Source organism: Saimiri boliviensis, chromosome 21 (assembly GCF_048565385.1).
Source record: "Saimiri boliviensis isolate mSaiBol1 chromosome 21, mSaiBol1.pri, whole genome shotgun sequence".
Lineage (NCBI taxonomy): Eukaryota > Metazoa > Chordata > Mammalia > Primates > Cebidae > Saimiri > Saimiri boliviensis.
Window position 1 is genome coordinate 31,472,684 of NC_133469.1, and position 15,027 is coordinate 31,487,710.

The following is a 15,027-nucleotide window of genomic DNA, read 5'->3' on the forward strand; positions in this document are numbered from 1 at the left end:
AATATGTCATCTCTTAGTAGAGATAAATGGTAGATTCAAATAGAAGACCTCAAGTCCCCTTCCAAAAGTATAAATTCTTTATTTAAAGTAACTTTGAGAGGCGTGGCCTTTCCTTCCATACTGTTTTGAAGGACACCATCTCCTTAAATGGAAAAGAAGATCTAAAAGGTATTTTAATGAAAAGCTAATACTTAAGACATTATAGTGCTTTTTGTTGTAGTAATTCCACTTTGGGCAAAAGTGCAGCTTGTTCTATGGTCATTTGGCATTGTTAATACACAGTCCAAGAACATGATAATGAATGTCAATTTTTATTTAGATGACCGACTTTATGGCTGAATTTGTTTATAGTTCTTGGAAAAAGGCTAAGATAGATTAATTTCAAAATAACATGTTAGTAACTATTTTCAAGATGTTCTTTGAAAAATTTTTTATTATGGGGAACTTAGGACACAAATAGAGAAGAGAGTGTAAGGAAGTCTCATGCATCTATCTCCCGACCTCCACGATTGTTAACCATGGCTAATGTTGTTTCCTCTATACCCTCTTCATTCACCTGACTATATTATTTTGTAACCAATTTCAGATATGTCACCTCATCTGTAAACATTTTAGTATGTATCTCTAAATGCTAAGGATTCCTTTCAAAAGCATAGTAACAGTACCACTATTACACCTAAAATAAACCCAATAATTCTTTAATGCCATCAAATACCCAGTCAATGTTCAAATGTTCCTGGTCGTCTTACTAGTAATTTTTACACTTTAGTCAGGATCTAACAGAGTATATTTAGATAATGTGAGTCCTAAATTTCTATTAACCCTTAGATTTCCCCTTTTTTCTTTTCTTGCATTTTACTTGTTGAAGATGTAGTTTCTTTTAAGCAAGAAGAATGCCTAAATGGAGGGAGGGGGGCACAATAGCTCTTGCCTGTAATTCTAGCACTTTGAGAGGCAGAGGCAGGTAGGTAGAGTGAGTCCAGGGGTTCAAGATTGGCCTAGACAACATAGACCCCATATCTACAAAAAATTTAAAAATTAGCCAGGTGTGATGCCACATGCCTGTAGTGCCAGCTATATGGGAGGCTGAAATGGGAGGATCACTTGAACCTGGTAGGTAGAGGCTGGCCACAGTGAGCCAGGATGGCTCCACTGCACTCCAGCCTGTGTGACAGAGCAACACCCTGCCTAAGTGCCTCTCAGAGGGAGGACCCACATGGGAGGTGAGTTTGTTTGTTTGTTTACCATAGAATTCTTACTTCCATTAGAGAAACATAAAATTAGACAATTTTAAGCCTGGAAGAGATGTTTAGCCATTAGTGCTTTCCAGTCATATCACCCCAGACTTTTGAACTTGAGTTTCATTTTGTTAGATCTTGAACTTGAAATTGTAGACATTTACAGTGAGGGGACATTGAGATAATCTGGTTCAACCCTCCTAATTTCACAGATGAGGAAACCAAGGAAGAAACTGCGGCCCAATGACATGTCTGGGTGGTTTGTTCAAACCACCATGTCAACTGCTTCTCTGATATCATTTCCCCTTTATTGCATTGATTCTCCATACGTACTCTGTGTGTACAGGGTTGTTTTTTCCCCTAAACTGTCCTCTTTCTAGTCTAGATCTGATGACATTCCTCTATGTAATTGTAGAAATCACTGGTCTTGGAGAGCCATTTTTGAAGATGGGAGTGTGTCTTCTCATATCCTCAATGGTTTTGGGTTGGAAAAAACTGGGAACCCCTGCCTTCCCAGGGCCACATGCCCCTTTACTACAGGGTTTCACATAACTGAAATAAGCTTTTCCATAGTGCTTTTGAGTATCTGAGGGCAAAGGGTAGTCTGCCCAGCAGTTTTGAAGTGGTGCAAGTTCCCACTGGGCACCAATCTCTATTTGAAACCCAACAGGGCAACAGGTGTGTTCTGTAAATATTTGACAATACTGTCATGTTGCCCTCTCTCTATATATATTTTTGAGATAGAGTCTTACTCCATCATGCAGTCTGAAGTGCATGACCATGGCTTACTGCAGCTTTAACTTCCTGGGCTCAAGTGATCCTCCCACCTCAACTTCCCAAATAACTAGGATTACAAGCACACACCACCATACCCAGCACATTTTTAACTTTTATTTTTATTTGTAAAGATGGGGTCTCCCTATGTTGCCCAGGCTGATCTCAAACTCCTGGGCTCAAGTGATCCTCTTGCCTTTGCCTCCCAAAGTTCTGGGATTATAGGCATAAGCCATACCTTCTAAATATTTAAAAAAAAAAAAAAAAAAAAAAGCATTTCCACCTAACCCTTAGATTTCTGTAATCTAGCTACCTACCAAGTTTCATAGACATTTTTTAAAGAACAGAATATTCTCATTGGAATATGTTATCTGCTCTCTTGCTTTTAAGATGCTGTAATTGAATTTAATGTGTATTGATTCATGTTGATTTCAAGCCAGGCTAAAACCAGCCAGATTCTTCCAACATAAGATCAGCAGAAGTGCCAAGTGGTCCCACAGAGAACAGAGTTCTCTCACAGAATTTTGAGAGAACAGAGACTTAACTTTGGTGGATTAAAAAAAGAAACAAAAAACAATGACTCTCACAAGCATTGTTAATAGAGATCTAACTAGTAATTCTACCAGAAAACCAGGAGTATTCTAGATTCAATATGAGAAAAGTGTTATATTTCTCAGTAGTGTGGTTTGGGACAAATTAAGAATTAACTAGTTATGGAGCTTTATAGAGAGCATATTCTTCAGCTTTATTAAATCTTACCAAAGATTAGGATGTCTTTTAGATTAACTGCTGTTTTCCTACCACTATCTTATGCATGTCAAGTTTTTATTATTATTATTATTTTGAGACAGACTTTCGCTCTTGTTGCCCAGGCTGGAGTCCAATGGTGCAATCTTGGCTCACAGCAACCTCCACCTCCTGGGTTCAAGTGATTCTCCTGCCTCAGCCTCCCAAGTAGCTGGGATTACAGGCATGTGCCACCATACCTGGCTACTTTTATATTTTTAGTAGAGATGGGGTTTTACCATGTTGGTCAGGCTGGTCTCGAACTCCTGACCTCAGGTAATCCACCCACCTCGGCCTCCCAAAGTGCTGGGATTACAGGCATGAGCCACCCTGCCTGGCCAAGTTTTAATTATTTTAAAAGAATACCTTGTTGTAGTTAAAGCATCAACTTTAAAACTGCAGAGCAGGTATTATACAACCTGGCAGTTTTTTCTGGGACTCTATTAACTTGTATTTTTCTCACTTATGATTAGTATAAACATTCAATTATGTGATTTTAGTAGCATAAATAAATGAGGATGTATTTTTATCGTATTTATAGCTGAAATTTTGATTAAGAAAAACCTACTTGCTCCTCTGTATCTTTTTCCTTTACTACGTATCCACTGAATGCTAGGATTCAACACAGGAGTCAAACCATATATATGTTCCATCTTGATGGTAGCCTAACTTTTTTTTTTTTTTTTTTTTTTTTTTTTTTTGAGACGGAGTTTCGCTCTTGTTACCCAGGCTGGAGTGCAATGGCGCGATCTCGGCTCACCGCAACCTCCGCCTCCTGGGCTCAGGCAATTCTCCTGCCTCAGCCTCCTAAGTAGCTGGGATTACAGGCACGCGCCACCACGCCCAGCTAGTTTTTTGTATTTTTAGTAGAGATGGGGTTTCACCATGTTGACCAGGATGGTCTCGATCTCTCGACCTCGTGATCCACCCACCTCGGCCTCCCAAAGTGCTGGGATTACAGGCTTGAGCCACCGCGCCCGGCCCGATACTTTTTTTTTTTTCTGAGATGAAGTCTTGCTCTGTTGCTCAGGATGGAGTGCAGTGGCGCGATCTCGGCTCACTGCACCTTCCAGGTTCAAGTGATTCTCCTGTCTCAGCCTCCCAAGTAAGTGGGATTACAGGCATCCATCATCACACCTAACTAATTTTTTTTTTTTTTTTTTTTTTGTCTTTTTAGTAGAGACAGGGTTTCACCATGTTGGCCAGGCTGGTCTTGAACTCCTGACCTTGTGATCCACCTGCCTCAGCCTCCCAAAGTGCTGGGATTACATGTGCAAGCCACTGTGCCTGGCTGATGGTAGCCTAACTTTAAACAGACTTGTAGTAGGATGATGTGCTCGTATACTTATGTTATATTGCCTTTTATAGCTAATTGTTTTGTGGACCAGAATAATGTACATACACACATATATTTTGAGATGGGGTCTCACTGTGTCACCCAGGGTATAGTGCAGTAGTGTGATCTTGGCTCACTGCAACCTTCGCCTCCCAGGCTCAAGTGATCCTCCTAACTCAGTCTTTTAAGTAGTTGCGACCACAAGTGCATGCCACCATGCTTGGCTAATTTTGTATTTTTGGTAGAAATGGAGTTTCACCATGTTGCCCAGGCTGGTCTCGAACTCCTCAGCTCAAGTGGTCTGTCCGCCTAGGCCTCTCGAAGTGTTGGGATCACAGGCGTGAGCCACCACACCTGGCTTCAGAATAACCTATATTATCATGATGCTTATAATATTTCTTCTTTTTTTTTTTTTTTTTTGAGACGGAGTTTCGCTCTTGTTACCCAGGCTGGAGTGCAATGGCGCGATCTCAGCTCACCGCAACCTCCGCCTCCTGGGTTCAGGCAATTCTCCTGCCGCAGCCTCCTGAGTAGCTGGGATTACAGGCATGCGCCACCATGCCCAGCTAATTTTTTGTATTTTTAGTAGAGACGGGATTTCACCATGTTGACCAGGATGGTCTCGATCTCTCGACCTCGTGATCCACCCGCCTCGGCCTCCCAAAGTGCTGGGATTACAGGCTTGAGCCACTGCGCCCGGCCGATGCTTATAATGTTTCTAAGCTTATATAAAGTTTGATTATTTTTATGCCTTTATGATTATACAATAATAATTTTTGGATACCTACCATGTACTGAATACTTTACTTACACACCTTCCAATTCTTCCAACTGCCCTGAGCTATAGATAAATCCCTCGTTTTGCAAGTCAGGAAACTGAGGCTCAAAGAAGTTAGGCAGGTGCTTGTAGTTTGTAAACTGAAAAGCCGGGGTCTGGCTCTAGAGCCCCTAACATATGCTTTCTGCACTGTACCACATTGTTGCTAGAGGTTGTGTGTGATAAAGAAAAAAAAATTACTGAAAGAGCTTTCCTAGCTTTTCTCCTACCTCACAGGCTGTACTTTCTCAGTCATCATTGCGAAGTGTGATATGTTGGAGGACCCCAGGGCTCAGCCCCAGATGTCAGGGCTGATAGACACAGTACCCTATTCTCTCTACACATAAGTGCCGGGGACTATATTTCTAGCTCTAGCCTCAGCGTTTTTTTCTCAACTCCAGACTCATGTAGCCATTTGCTTACTCCACATCTCCACTCAGTTTTCTGAAGATGTCAAGCTTTACCTATCCAAAACCAAACTCTTGATTCTATCCCAAAACACTCTGACCTTCCTGGGCCCTCCCTATTACAGTAAATGGTATGACTTTTCACCTGGTTGCTCAGGCCCCTTTGATGTTCTCTATGACCCCTCTGTCTCTCAGTCCCTGTATCCAAACCCCCAGCAAATGCTTTTGCCACTACCTTCAAAATATGTCTGGAATCTGTCTACTTCTCACCACCCCACAGCTGCCAGCCTAGTCCAGGCCATCCTTTCTAGCCCATCCTTCCACAGTAACTACGTACTATTCTCCCTGCCTAGTTCCTATCAATGTTTTTTCCTCTACCTAACAGGTCACAAAAATAAATAAATAAAAATAAAAGATAAGTCACATCATGTCATTCCCTTGCTCAAAGCCCTCCAGTGGCTTCCCCTTACACTTACAAAAAAAGCCAAAATCTCATTTATTTAACCCCCAAGACCTTACACATCCTGGCCTTGCCCGCCCTTCCCTACTTATTCTTTTACTTCAGTCAGATTAGAGGAGCAGCTGTGTAGCTCCCCAGACCTGCCAAGCATATTGCCATTTGCAGGGGCTTTGCATTTGCTGGACCCTCTGCCAGCACCTCCCACTTCCTTGACTGGGTTTGCTTCCTCCCTTCATCCACATCTCTACTCACTAGGCCTTCTCTGACCCACTCTAAGAGGGAACCCTCCCCATTCCATATCCCTCCCTTTACTCTGCTTCATTCCTTCTAATAGCACTTATCACTGTCTGATAATAACTTTGATCAGTTTACTGTAAGTATGTAAGCTCCATGAATACAAGATCTTTGTTCTTCTCTGTAGCCCCAGTGCTGTCAACAGTGCCAGGCACATAATATTGAATAAATATTTGCTGAACTAATTAATGAATAATTTCCTAGACATTAGATCTCTTGCCTTCACTCATTCTCTTTTCACTGAATACATAAACAGTTGGCCGTGTGTGTGTGTGTGTGTGCGCGCGCGCGTGTGTGTGTTTATTGGTTTAAGCCACTCCTTGCTTATTTAGCCAAAGCTTACATCAGTTTCATAGCAGTAGAAAATAAGGGAGGCTGGGAGCTAAACGACAGAACTTAGGAACACAAAGAAGGAAACAATAGACACTGGGGTCTACTTGAGGGTTGGGGGTGGGAGGAGGGAAAGCAGCAGGAAAGATAACTGTTGGGTACCTGGGTGATTAAGTAATCTGTGTAACAAATTTACCTATGTAAATTTGTGACACAAGTTTACCTATGTAACAAACCTTCACATGTACACTGGAACCTAAAATAAAGTTTAAAAAAATTAATATAATCACTATAGAAAACAGTATGGAGGTTCCTCAAAAAATTCAAAATAGAATGACCATATTCCAGCAATCTCAGTTCTAGGTATATATACAAAGGAAATAAAATCACTATTTTGAAGAAAAAAATAAGGGAGGTAGGGTACTATTTACCTAATACACATCCTAGTATCTGATGAAATCAAGATGCACAGATGACTTTAAATCCAGAGCATTTGGCAGGGTGCAGTGGCTCACACCTATAATACCAGCACTTTGGGAGGCCAAGGAGGGCTGATCACGAGATCAGGAGTTTGAGACCAGCCTGGCTAACATGGTGAAAGCCTGTCTCTACTAAAAATACAGAAATTAGCTGGGCATGGTGGTGGGCCTCAGGAGGCTGAGGCAGGAGAATTGCTTGAACCTGGAGGCAGAGGTTGCAGTGAGCTGAGACTGCAATATTGGGCAGCCTGGTGACAGAGTGAGACTCCATCTCAAAACAAAAAAATTCAGAGCTTTCAGGTTTGTTTTTCTTGCTTTTCTCCACAATTGATAAGTACTGGGCAAGGCTGGTCAAAAAACAATCACAGAATGTGTTATACTGCCTCAGTTTCCCCAGTGTAACTGAGAACAAAATCGGGTTTAAGAGGAACAGACCCAAGCAAACAAGCCTGCACTTTCCCACTTCCACTCTCAGATGCCATCTTGTCTCCATTTATAAGGACAGTCATGTGTGTGGATTCTTTTTATTACACATTTGCCACATTCCTTTGTATTACAAACCAAATCATCCAAGTCTCAGACCCCCTCCTGCCCTGCAGGTTGCTATGTATAGCTAAGACCTTCTATTGATATATTGAGTTGCATTTCTGGCTGCTGGATCACCACTCATGCTTTTTAAAACAATTTATTTTTATCCTATATATTTAAGGGGTACAATATGATGTTTTGCTATACAAGTTCTCATAGGAGAAAAAGATGTATTAACACATAGCAATTAAAATTCTAGCAATTGGCATTTTAGAAAAAGATGTATTAAAACACAGCAATTAAAATTTAGCAGTTGGTTGGCTTGATGTTCTTAGAATCATCTAGTCTGGTGGTTCTCAAACCTGATTACTTAATAGAACCACCTGAGCTGCTTCTCAAAACTACAGGTCTCGTTCCTACTCTAGCTCTGGGGTTGGAATAGGGCTCTGGTGTGTCTGTCTCTCTCTCTCTCAGATCACATATATTCCTTGTGATAGTAAGTGTTGTGAAGCAAACAAAGGCTAGAAAAATAGCAGTAAAGATGATGGGAACGGCTTTCTGAGGAGGTAGTATTTAGTCTGTGATGGGAAGTATTAGGGAAAGAACATTTTGGGCAGGAAATAGCATAGTGTACTCACAGAATTAAAAGCAGACCAGTGTGGCTAGAGCACAGCAAGTGAGTAAGGGAAGAGCTCTGTTTCAGTGGGAGGAAGGGGCTGAGGCTGCATCACAGAGGCCTTGCAAACACCGAGGAAGAGTTGATTTTGTTCTGAGTGCCATCATTCTCTTAAGACCTATGGGGAATGGACTGTAAGAGAACAGAAGTGGAAGCTGTGAGACCCAAACCATTCTCTGATGATATAGGGGACTATACTGTTGGCATCAAAGATGGAGAGGAGAAGCCAGTTTCAGGGTACAAGTTTTAAGGAAGTCAACAGGACTTGCTGATGAATTGGAAGTGGAGTGAGGGAGAGAATGGGGAAACAAGGATGATGCAAAAGGGGTTCCAGAAGAGGCAGCACAGGCATGGTCGAGTGCTCAGTTCCCTCATCTGTGAAATGGGGTACTAAGGTACCTCTCTGGATTGGTGGTAAGCTGACATTTGTAAAGCACTTAAACAGAGTTTGGCACATGGTAAAACACTGTGTAAATATTAGAAGTGATTTGGATGATGTTTATTCATCCAAGGTCACACAGCTGGTCAGCAGTAGGTCCAGGATAAGAAGCCAAGGCTTAGTCTCTTGGTTTAGTGCATTTTATGCTACACTGAGCTGCCTCTTTCAATTACCTTTGAACTTATATATGCAGACTCTTGGTTGAGGGTTTGGCTTCATGGTACATGAAGAGTTGCTCTTATCATAACACATGAGCTTTGCACCAGACATGATACATTGCTAGGGTTGGCCGGGTGCAGTGGCTCATGCCTGTAATCCCAGCACTTTGAGAGGCCAAGGTGGGCAGATCATTTGAGGTCGGGAGTTTGAGACCAGCCTGGCCAATATGGCGAAACCCCGTCTCTACTGAAAATATAAAAATTAGCTGGGTGTGGTGGCAGGTGCCTGTAACCCCAGCTACTAGGGAGGGTGAGGCAGGAGAATCTTGAACCTGGGAGGTGAAGGTTGCAGTGAGCTGAGATCACACCACTGCACTCCAGCCTGGGCAACAGAGCGAGACTCAAAAAACAAAAATAAAATAATAAATAATAAATAATAAATTGCTAGGGTTTTTTTGCATAGCTGGACAATCAGATTATTTTGGCTATCCATAAAATGGTGCCATTCCAGACAAAACACAGGGTCTGGATGGTCAGAGGAAGAGAGTACTAGAAGAAAGATGTTCTGTGGATAGTTTGAAGTATTAAAAGAAATATCTTCCAGAATGTGCTCGTGTTGTTCACATGCTTAGAATAGAGTAGGCACATGGACAGCACTAAGAGATGGCATTAAGAGTCCTTAATACTAGAAGTTTAAGGTCAGTGCATGCCAGGAGAAGGAAAGAAATACAGCTGAGAATGCTAGTATAAATCCCCCAGATTGTCAGTTTTCTAGTGATATATCTTTAAAAAGTGTTTGAAGTGCTTCTATCTGTCGGTTTCAACTAAGCTACTTTCTAAAAATTGTTCTTTGTACTGTGCTTGTCTCATGAACCTCTTCAAGTTTAATGCATGCAATATGTGGGTGAAAATCGTATCAGCCTCAGTTCCCATCCCCCAAAGTCTAAGAAGCAGATTTTAGAAACACATTGTTGCACCTGCGAGGATTTGTCATTTTATTAAATTGGACCTGAGACGATTTTCAATGTGCCTTGTAGAAAGAATTTCAGAAAGAGGTGAGAGAAAATGCCAACTCGGCCCTTCCTCCCTCCTGCTGACTGTTTTGTTGCACCTCTATCTCAAACAGCATGGGGAGGACTGTTCTTCATTACCAGGGAATGTGAGTCATTCCCAGATTTGTGTGATTGGGATTCCAAAGCATTGCTGTATCCGATGGTCTTATTAAATCCAAGTGTCAGTGTAGCCTTTCAGACTGTAGGGGAGAGCTCAGTTACAGCTGGTGACCTGGTTCTAGTTACCACACAGAGAAACTGGCGAGAGCAGTGACCCCCTCCGAGTACCCAGAATTCCACGTGGATGGCTGTTACCAACTGTTCCCAGATTTGGGGGTTTCCTGGTTCACTTCATGGACTTCAGTACACTTCAGCTCTCTGTTTATATCCTAGTTGGGATCTGCATGCTTTACGGGAAAATGTTCTACTGTCTGTAGACAAGCTAGTGCCAAGATTAGTCTGGCTTTTTGAGGGTACCTATTTCAGATTTATTTAGCCCCAGAAGTGTTAACTGCACTGTGTCCAGGATCTAGCAAGACACTATCCATTTCCAACTTGGTCCAAACAAAACAAAACATCAACCAAAGAGGGAGGAAACTATGAATGTTGCCAGAAAATTAGTTTGCTCTGTCTTTTCTTTCTCCTAGAGTGTTTCACAGCCAATGGTGCGGATTATAGGGGAACACAGAACTGGACAGCACTACAAGGCGGGAAGCCATGTCTGTTTTGGAACGAAACTTTCCAGCATCCATACAATACTCTGAAATACCCCAACGGGGAGGGGGGCCTGGGTGAGCACAACTACTGCAGGTAAGATGGGGCCACGCAGTACTTTAAAAAGACAGATGTATATCTGGTCTCTTCTTTGAACCCCTTTCATCCCAGCTCACAACTTGGGAAAACCTTTTGGCCACCTCAGAGACTTATTTTGTCAGCTTTTAAAATATTTCTTCCACACTTTACACACACACACACACACACACACACACACACACACAATTTGCCATTCTTTTCAACACTCTTTTCACTCATTAACATTCTTTAATGCTAGTTTCCAAAGCTCTGCTTTTCTGTCTGATCACTTCTTGTCTCTTTGGGAAGGTTTTCTCAGTTAGCCCTACCACCAGTGGACAATACACAATTAGAAGAGCAGCCTACGCTACTGAGAATGTCATGGTCAAACAGCACCATCTGTGACCCAAGCCTCCTGCTTCTGAGCAAAGGAAGCTGCCTACATTATTCTACCTCCGGCCAGCCCAGGATAACCTTGCTCTGGGAACAGCTGTATCCATCAGATGTGTGCTGTTTACTTCCTTTTAGTAGACTAAGTGTTTCTTTGCTTTTCACCTCCTGTCTGACCCTAGCAGGGGCTCTCAACCTGACATCCGTGGTACTTCAAATGTGTATTCACAATTCCTGGGGATGATCCATAGCTTTGATCAGCTTCTCAAAGTTATCTGTGATTGAAAACAGGTTCAGAATCACTGGTATGTAGGGCCCAGAAAAAAGATTGTAAGCACTTCTGGTTACACATTTGTGCTGCTTGTGCCCAAGATCCTGGTAATGAGACTCACGGTTCAGCAATGCACTGAATTTAATTATTATTAGGACAGGTGCAAAGGCAGCCTCTTGAGCCATTGGGACAGGAAAAAAATGATTGCTGAACTATACGCCATGTCCCTGGTTCTACATATGTTGGAATCTCAGCCATGGTGCTATTGACCCAGCTGAGCCAACATACATTTTCCTGTATTTCGTGGGCCACACTATTTACCTTCTGCCCTCTACATACCTTTGCTAACACTCTAGGGCCCTTGTAGTTATCTCAAAGTCACCAGGCCTTTAGTCTATGTTCTCTTTATCCCCATACCTTCAGCACTTCCCTTCACCTCTGTCCTATCTTATATCAACTCACCATTCCCTCCTAGTTACCATTGACTTATTTTGCATGTTATAAAAGTGTTAAAAGCTTGTTTTCTAAAAAAACTTCGCAAACACTGCAGATGTATGCTGTTTAAACAGTTAAAGTTTCCCATTTTACCCATTTTTCTTGAAACTCTCCCCACCAAGTCCCAAGTCCCAGAGACAATTTATGTATTTGCCATGTCACATTTTGCTATCTGTTGTATTTCATTGTTAAAGTTACATGTGCTCGGCCGGGCGCGGTGGCTCAAGCCTGTAATCCCAGCACTTTGGGAGGCCGAGTCGGGTGGATCACAAGGTTGAGAGATCAAGACCATCCTGGTCAACATGGTGAAACCTCGTCTCTACTAAAAATACAAAAATTAGCTGGGCATGGTGGCACGTGCCTGTAATCCCAGCTACTCCGGAGGCTGAGGCAGGAGAATTGCCTGAACCCAGGAGGCGGAGGTTGTGGTGAGCCGAGATCGCACCATTGCACTCCAGCCTGGGTAATAAGAGCAAAACTCCGTCTCAAAAAAAAAAAAAAAAAAAAAGTTACATGTGCTCATTAAATAATTTTTCCTTATTTTCAAACTTATACATGTTAATTTATTTTTTGCATTAATTAAAAAATTAGTCTCACCCCATTTTTTATTTATTACCTTACTCTAGGTTTTCTATTTATAGGAATAGTTGGGTTGGGTTGAGAAGAGTGTTTAGGAAGAGAAACAAGTACTTGGTTTTTGTCTTTCCATAGTTACTTATCTTCTTTTTCCAAAGTGTCTCTTGGTAGTAGGCTGTTGGTTTATTCTATTGCTCTGTTGCTTCCTATCAAACAAATCTTAGAAGAACTCCTGTTTTTAAGTCTGACTTTTTTTTTTTTTTTTTTTGAGACGCAATCTCTCTTTGTCACCCAGGCTGGATCGCAGTGGCACAATCTTGGCTAGCTGCAACCTCCACCTCCTGGGTTCAAGCAATTCTCCTGCTTCGGCCTCCCAAGTAGCTGGGATTACAGGCATGTGCCACCACGCCCAGCTAATTTTTTTTGTATTTTTAGTAGAGATGGGGTTTCACCATATTGGCCAGGCTGATATCAAACTCCCAATCTTGTGATCCACCTGCCTCAGTCTCCCAAAGTGTTAGAATTGCAGGTGTGAGGCGCTGCACCCAGCCTTAAATATGACTTTAAGGTAAATTTCAAATTTCCAGTGAGGCCTAATTTATGTAAAAAATTCTTCTTTCTTATGGATTAGCACCCACTTCTACTCACAGGCTCCTAGAAATGCACCCATAAACTTCCATTAAGAGAGCGGTGAGAGCCAGGAGGGACGACCTTTCTCCTTAGCCCTGGGCAGCCATCATATCAAACCTTCTCCTTTGATTTGATGGAATGCAGGAGACCTGAACTATTTCATACCAGTTTATACTTTGGAAAAGGGAGGCTGAAATTGTGGATTATTACATCAAAGAGTCCAGGCCTTTTGTTTTAGCACTGCAGCAAAGTCAAGGATGGATTTGCTTGTTCTTTATTAAGCTATTCTGATGCTTTTCAATATGGTTTTGACATTGATAATAAACAGTTGTTTTCTAAGGGCTTTACCAAATAAATACTACATCAAAGCTGAACACTGAATAGAGGGAGGAAAATGACAGTGAAATATTGTTTAAAGAAGGGCTTTGTACAAGTTCTCCTACTTTGATTTCTCAGCTGACACCCGACACCATGTTTGTCTTGTGTGACTTTTTCAGACCCATCACATTAGAGATGTCTGAGAGTTGGCGAGTGATGGGAATGCACTTTTCTGGGCTCAAAGTAACTGGCTTAGAAGGAAGGCAGAGAATGGGGAAGAGCAGAGTTGGTGCTGGCACCTGCCTTTGGGCACAAGAAATAAAAGGACGCTTTGTGCTTTGGGAAAGCTTATCTTCCAGGCCACACGATAGGCTTAGCCCGCTCTGGCCTGATAGGGGTTGCTCCCCAGCTCCTGCTGCAGGGTCTTTATGCCCATTTCCGGCCTAACTGGAGTGTCAGGTTTCCAGTGTTCTGAGTCTAAATAAAAGGGGCTTGGAAAGCAGTGGAGTCTTTTCTGGGTGTCCAGTAGCCCCTGCCATTTTATTTGTCTGCTTCAGTAGTGTTGCTTGTTTATTGTTATGGCATCTGTGGGTTGAAAAGACCTTAAAGGGTATTTATTCCAGGCCATTCTCATTTAGAAATGTGAAATACATCTTTAAAAATATCTCCATATCAGAAATTGGTACCGCATGGCAGGATCACAAGTTCTAACTGAAACTCTGACGCAGTTTTCCTCAGTATTCTCTGAGGAGTCAGCACTTTGAGGAAGGAATAGCACCCATTTCTAGCAAATGGTGAGCCTGATCCTGATGAAAGCTTGTCAGTGGAGTCTTTATTAAGTGAATTTTATTTTACTGTTTAAAAATTACACCATTGGAGTATTCACTATTGAGGAAACAATACCAGAAAAGAAAAAAAAATTGAAATCACCAATAGTTCCAGTGTCTAGAGATATTTTATAAGAGTTTGGTGTACATTCCTTCTTAAGTACGTCTTTTCAGAATATGGGATTGTGTCATCTATTGGGTTTTATAGCTGCCTCTTTTTTAAAAAAATCTAATAAGGCTGGGCACAGTTGCTCATGCCTGTAATCTCAGCACTTTGGGAGGCTGAGATGGGCAGATCACTTGAGATCAGGAGTTGGAGACCAGACTGGCCAACATGATGAAAACCCACCTCTACTAAAAACAAACAAAAAAATCAGCCAGGTGTGGAAGTGTGCACCTGTAGTCCCAGCTACTCGGGAGATTTGAGGCAGGAGAATTGTTTCAGCCTGGGAGACAGAGGTTGCAGTGAGCCGAGATCACGGCACTGCACTCCAGCCTGGGTGACAAAGTGAGAGTCTGTCTCAAAAAAAAAAAAAAAAAAAAAAAAAGAGTCTAATAAGGCATTTTGAATATATTTGCAAATTAATAAGACTGGTTTCTATACCACATTTTCCCTAGCTGCCTAGTATTCCCTTCTATGGATATACTATTTATTTAACCAATCCTTTATTGTTGGATATTTGCTATTTCTACCTGTTTTTTATATTATAAAAGTGTTTTAGCCGGGCACGGTGGCTCACGCCTGTAATCCCAGCACTTTGGGAGGCCCAGGCAGGTGGATCACGAGGTCAAGAGATCGAGACCGTCCTGGTCAACATGGTGAAACCCCATCTTTACTAAAAATACAAAAAATTAGCTGGGCATCGTGGCGTGTGCCTGTAATCCCAGCTACTCAGGAGGCTGAGGCAGGAGAATTGCCTGAACGCAGGAGGCGGAGGTTGCGGTGAGCTGAGA

The 15,027-nt window shown here is 42.1% G+C and overlaps 1 protein-coding gene across 3 annotated transcripts in view; it reads left to right on the forward strand.

Moving 5' to 3' along the window:
• The window catches only part of KREMEN1 (kringle containing transmembrane protein 1), a 79,235-nt gene that overhangs the window by 13,972 nt on the left and 50,236 nt on the right, over positions 1 to 15,027 (forward strand). For all 3 annotated transcript variants that reach the window (XM_039462501.2, XM_039462502.2, XM_039462503.2), the window contains exon 2: positions 10,422 to 10,584. In XM_039462501.2, the coding sequence (XP_039318435.1) occupies positions 10,422 to 10,584 (163 nt within the window). The remainder of the gene's footprint in view (positions 1 to 10,421; positions 10,585 to 15,027) is intronic.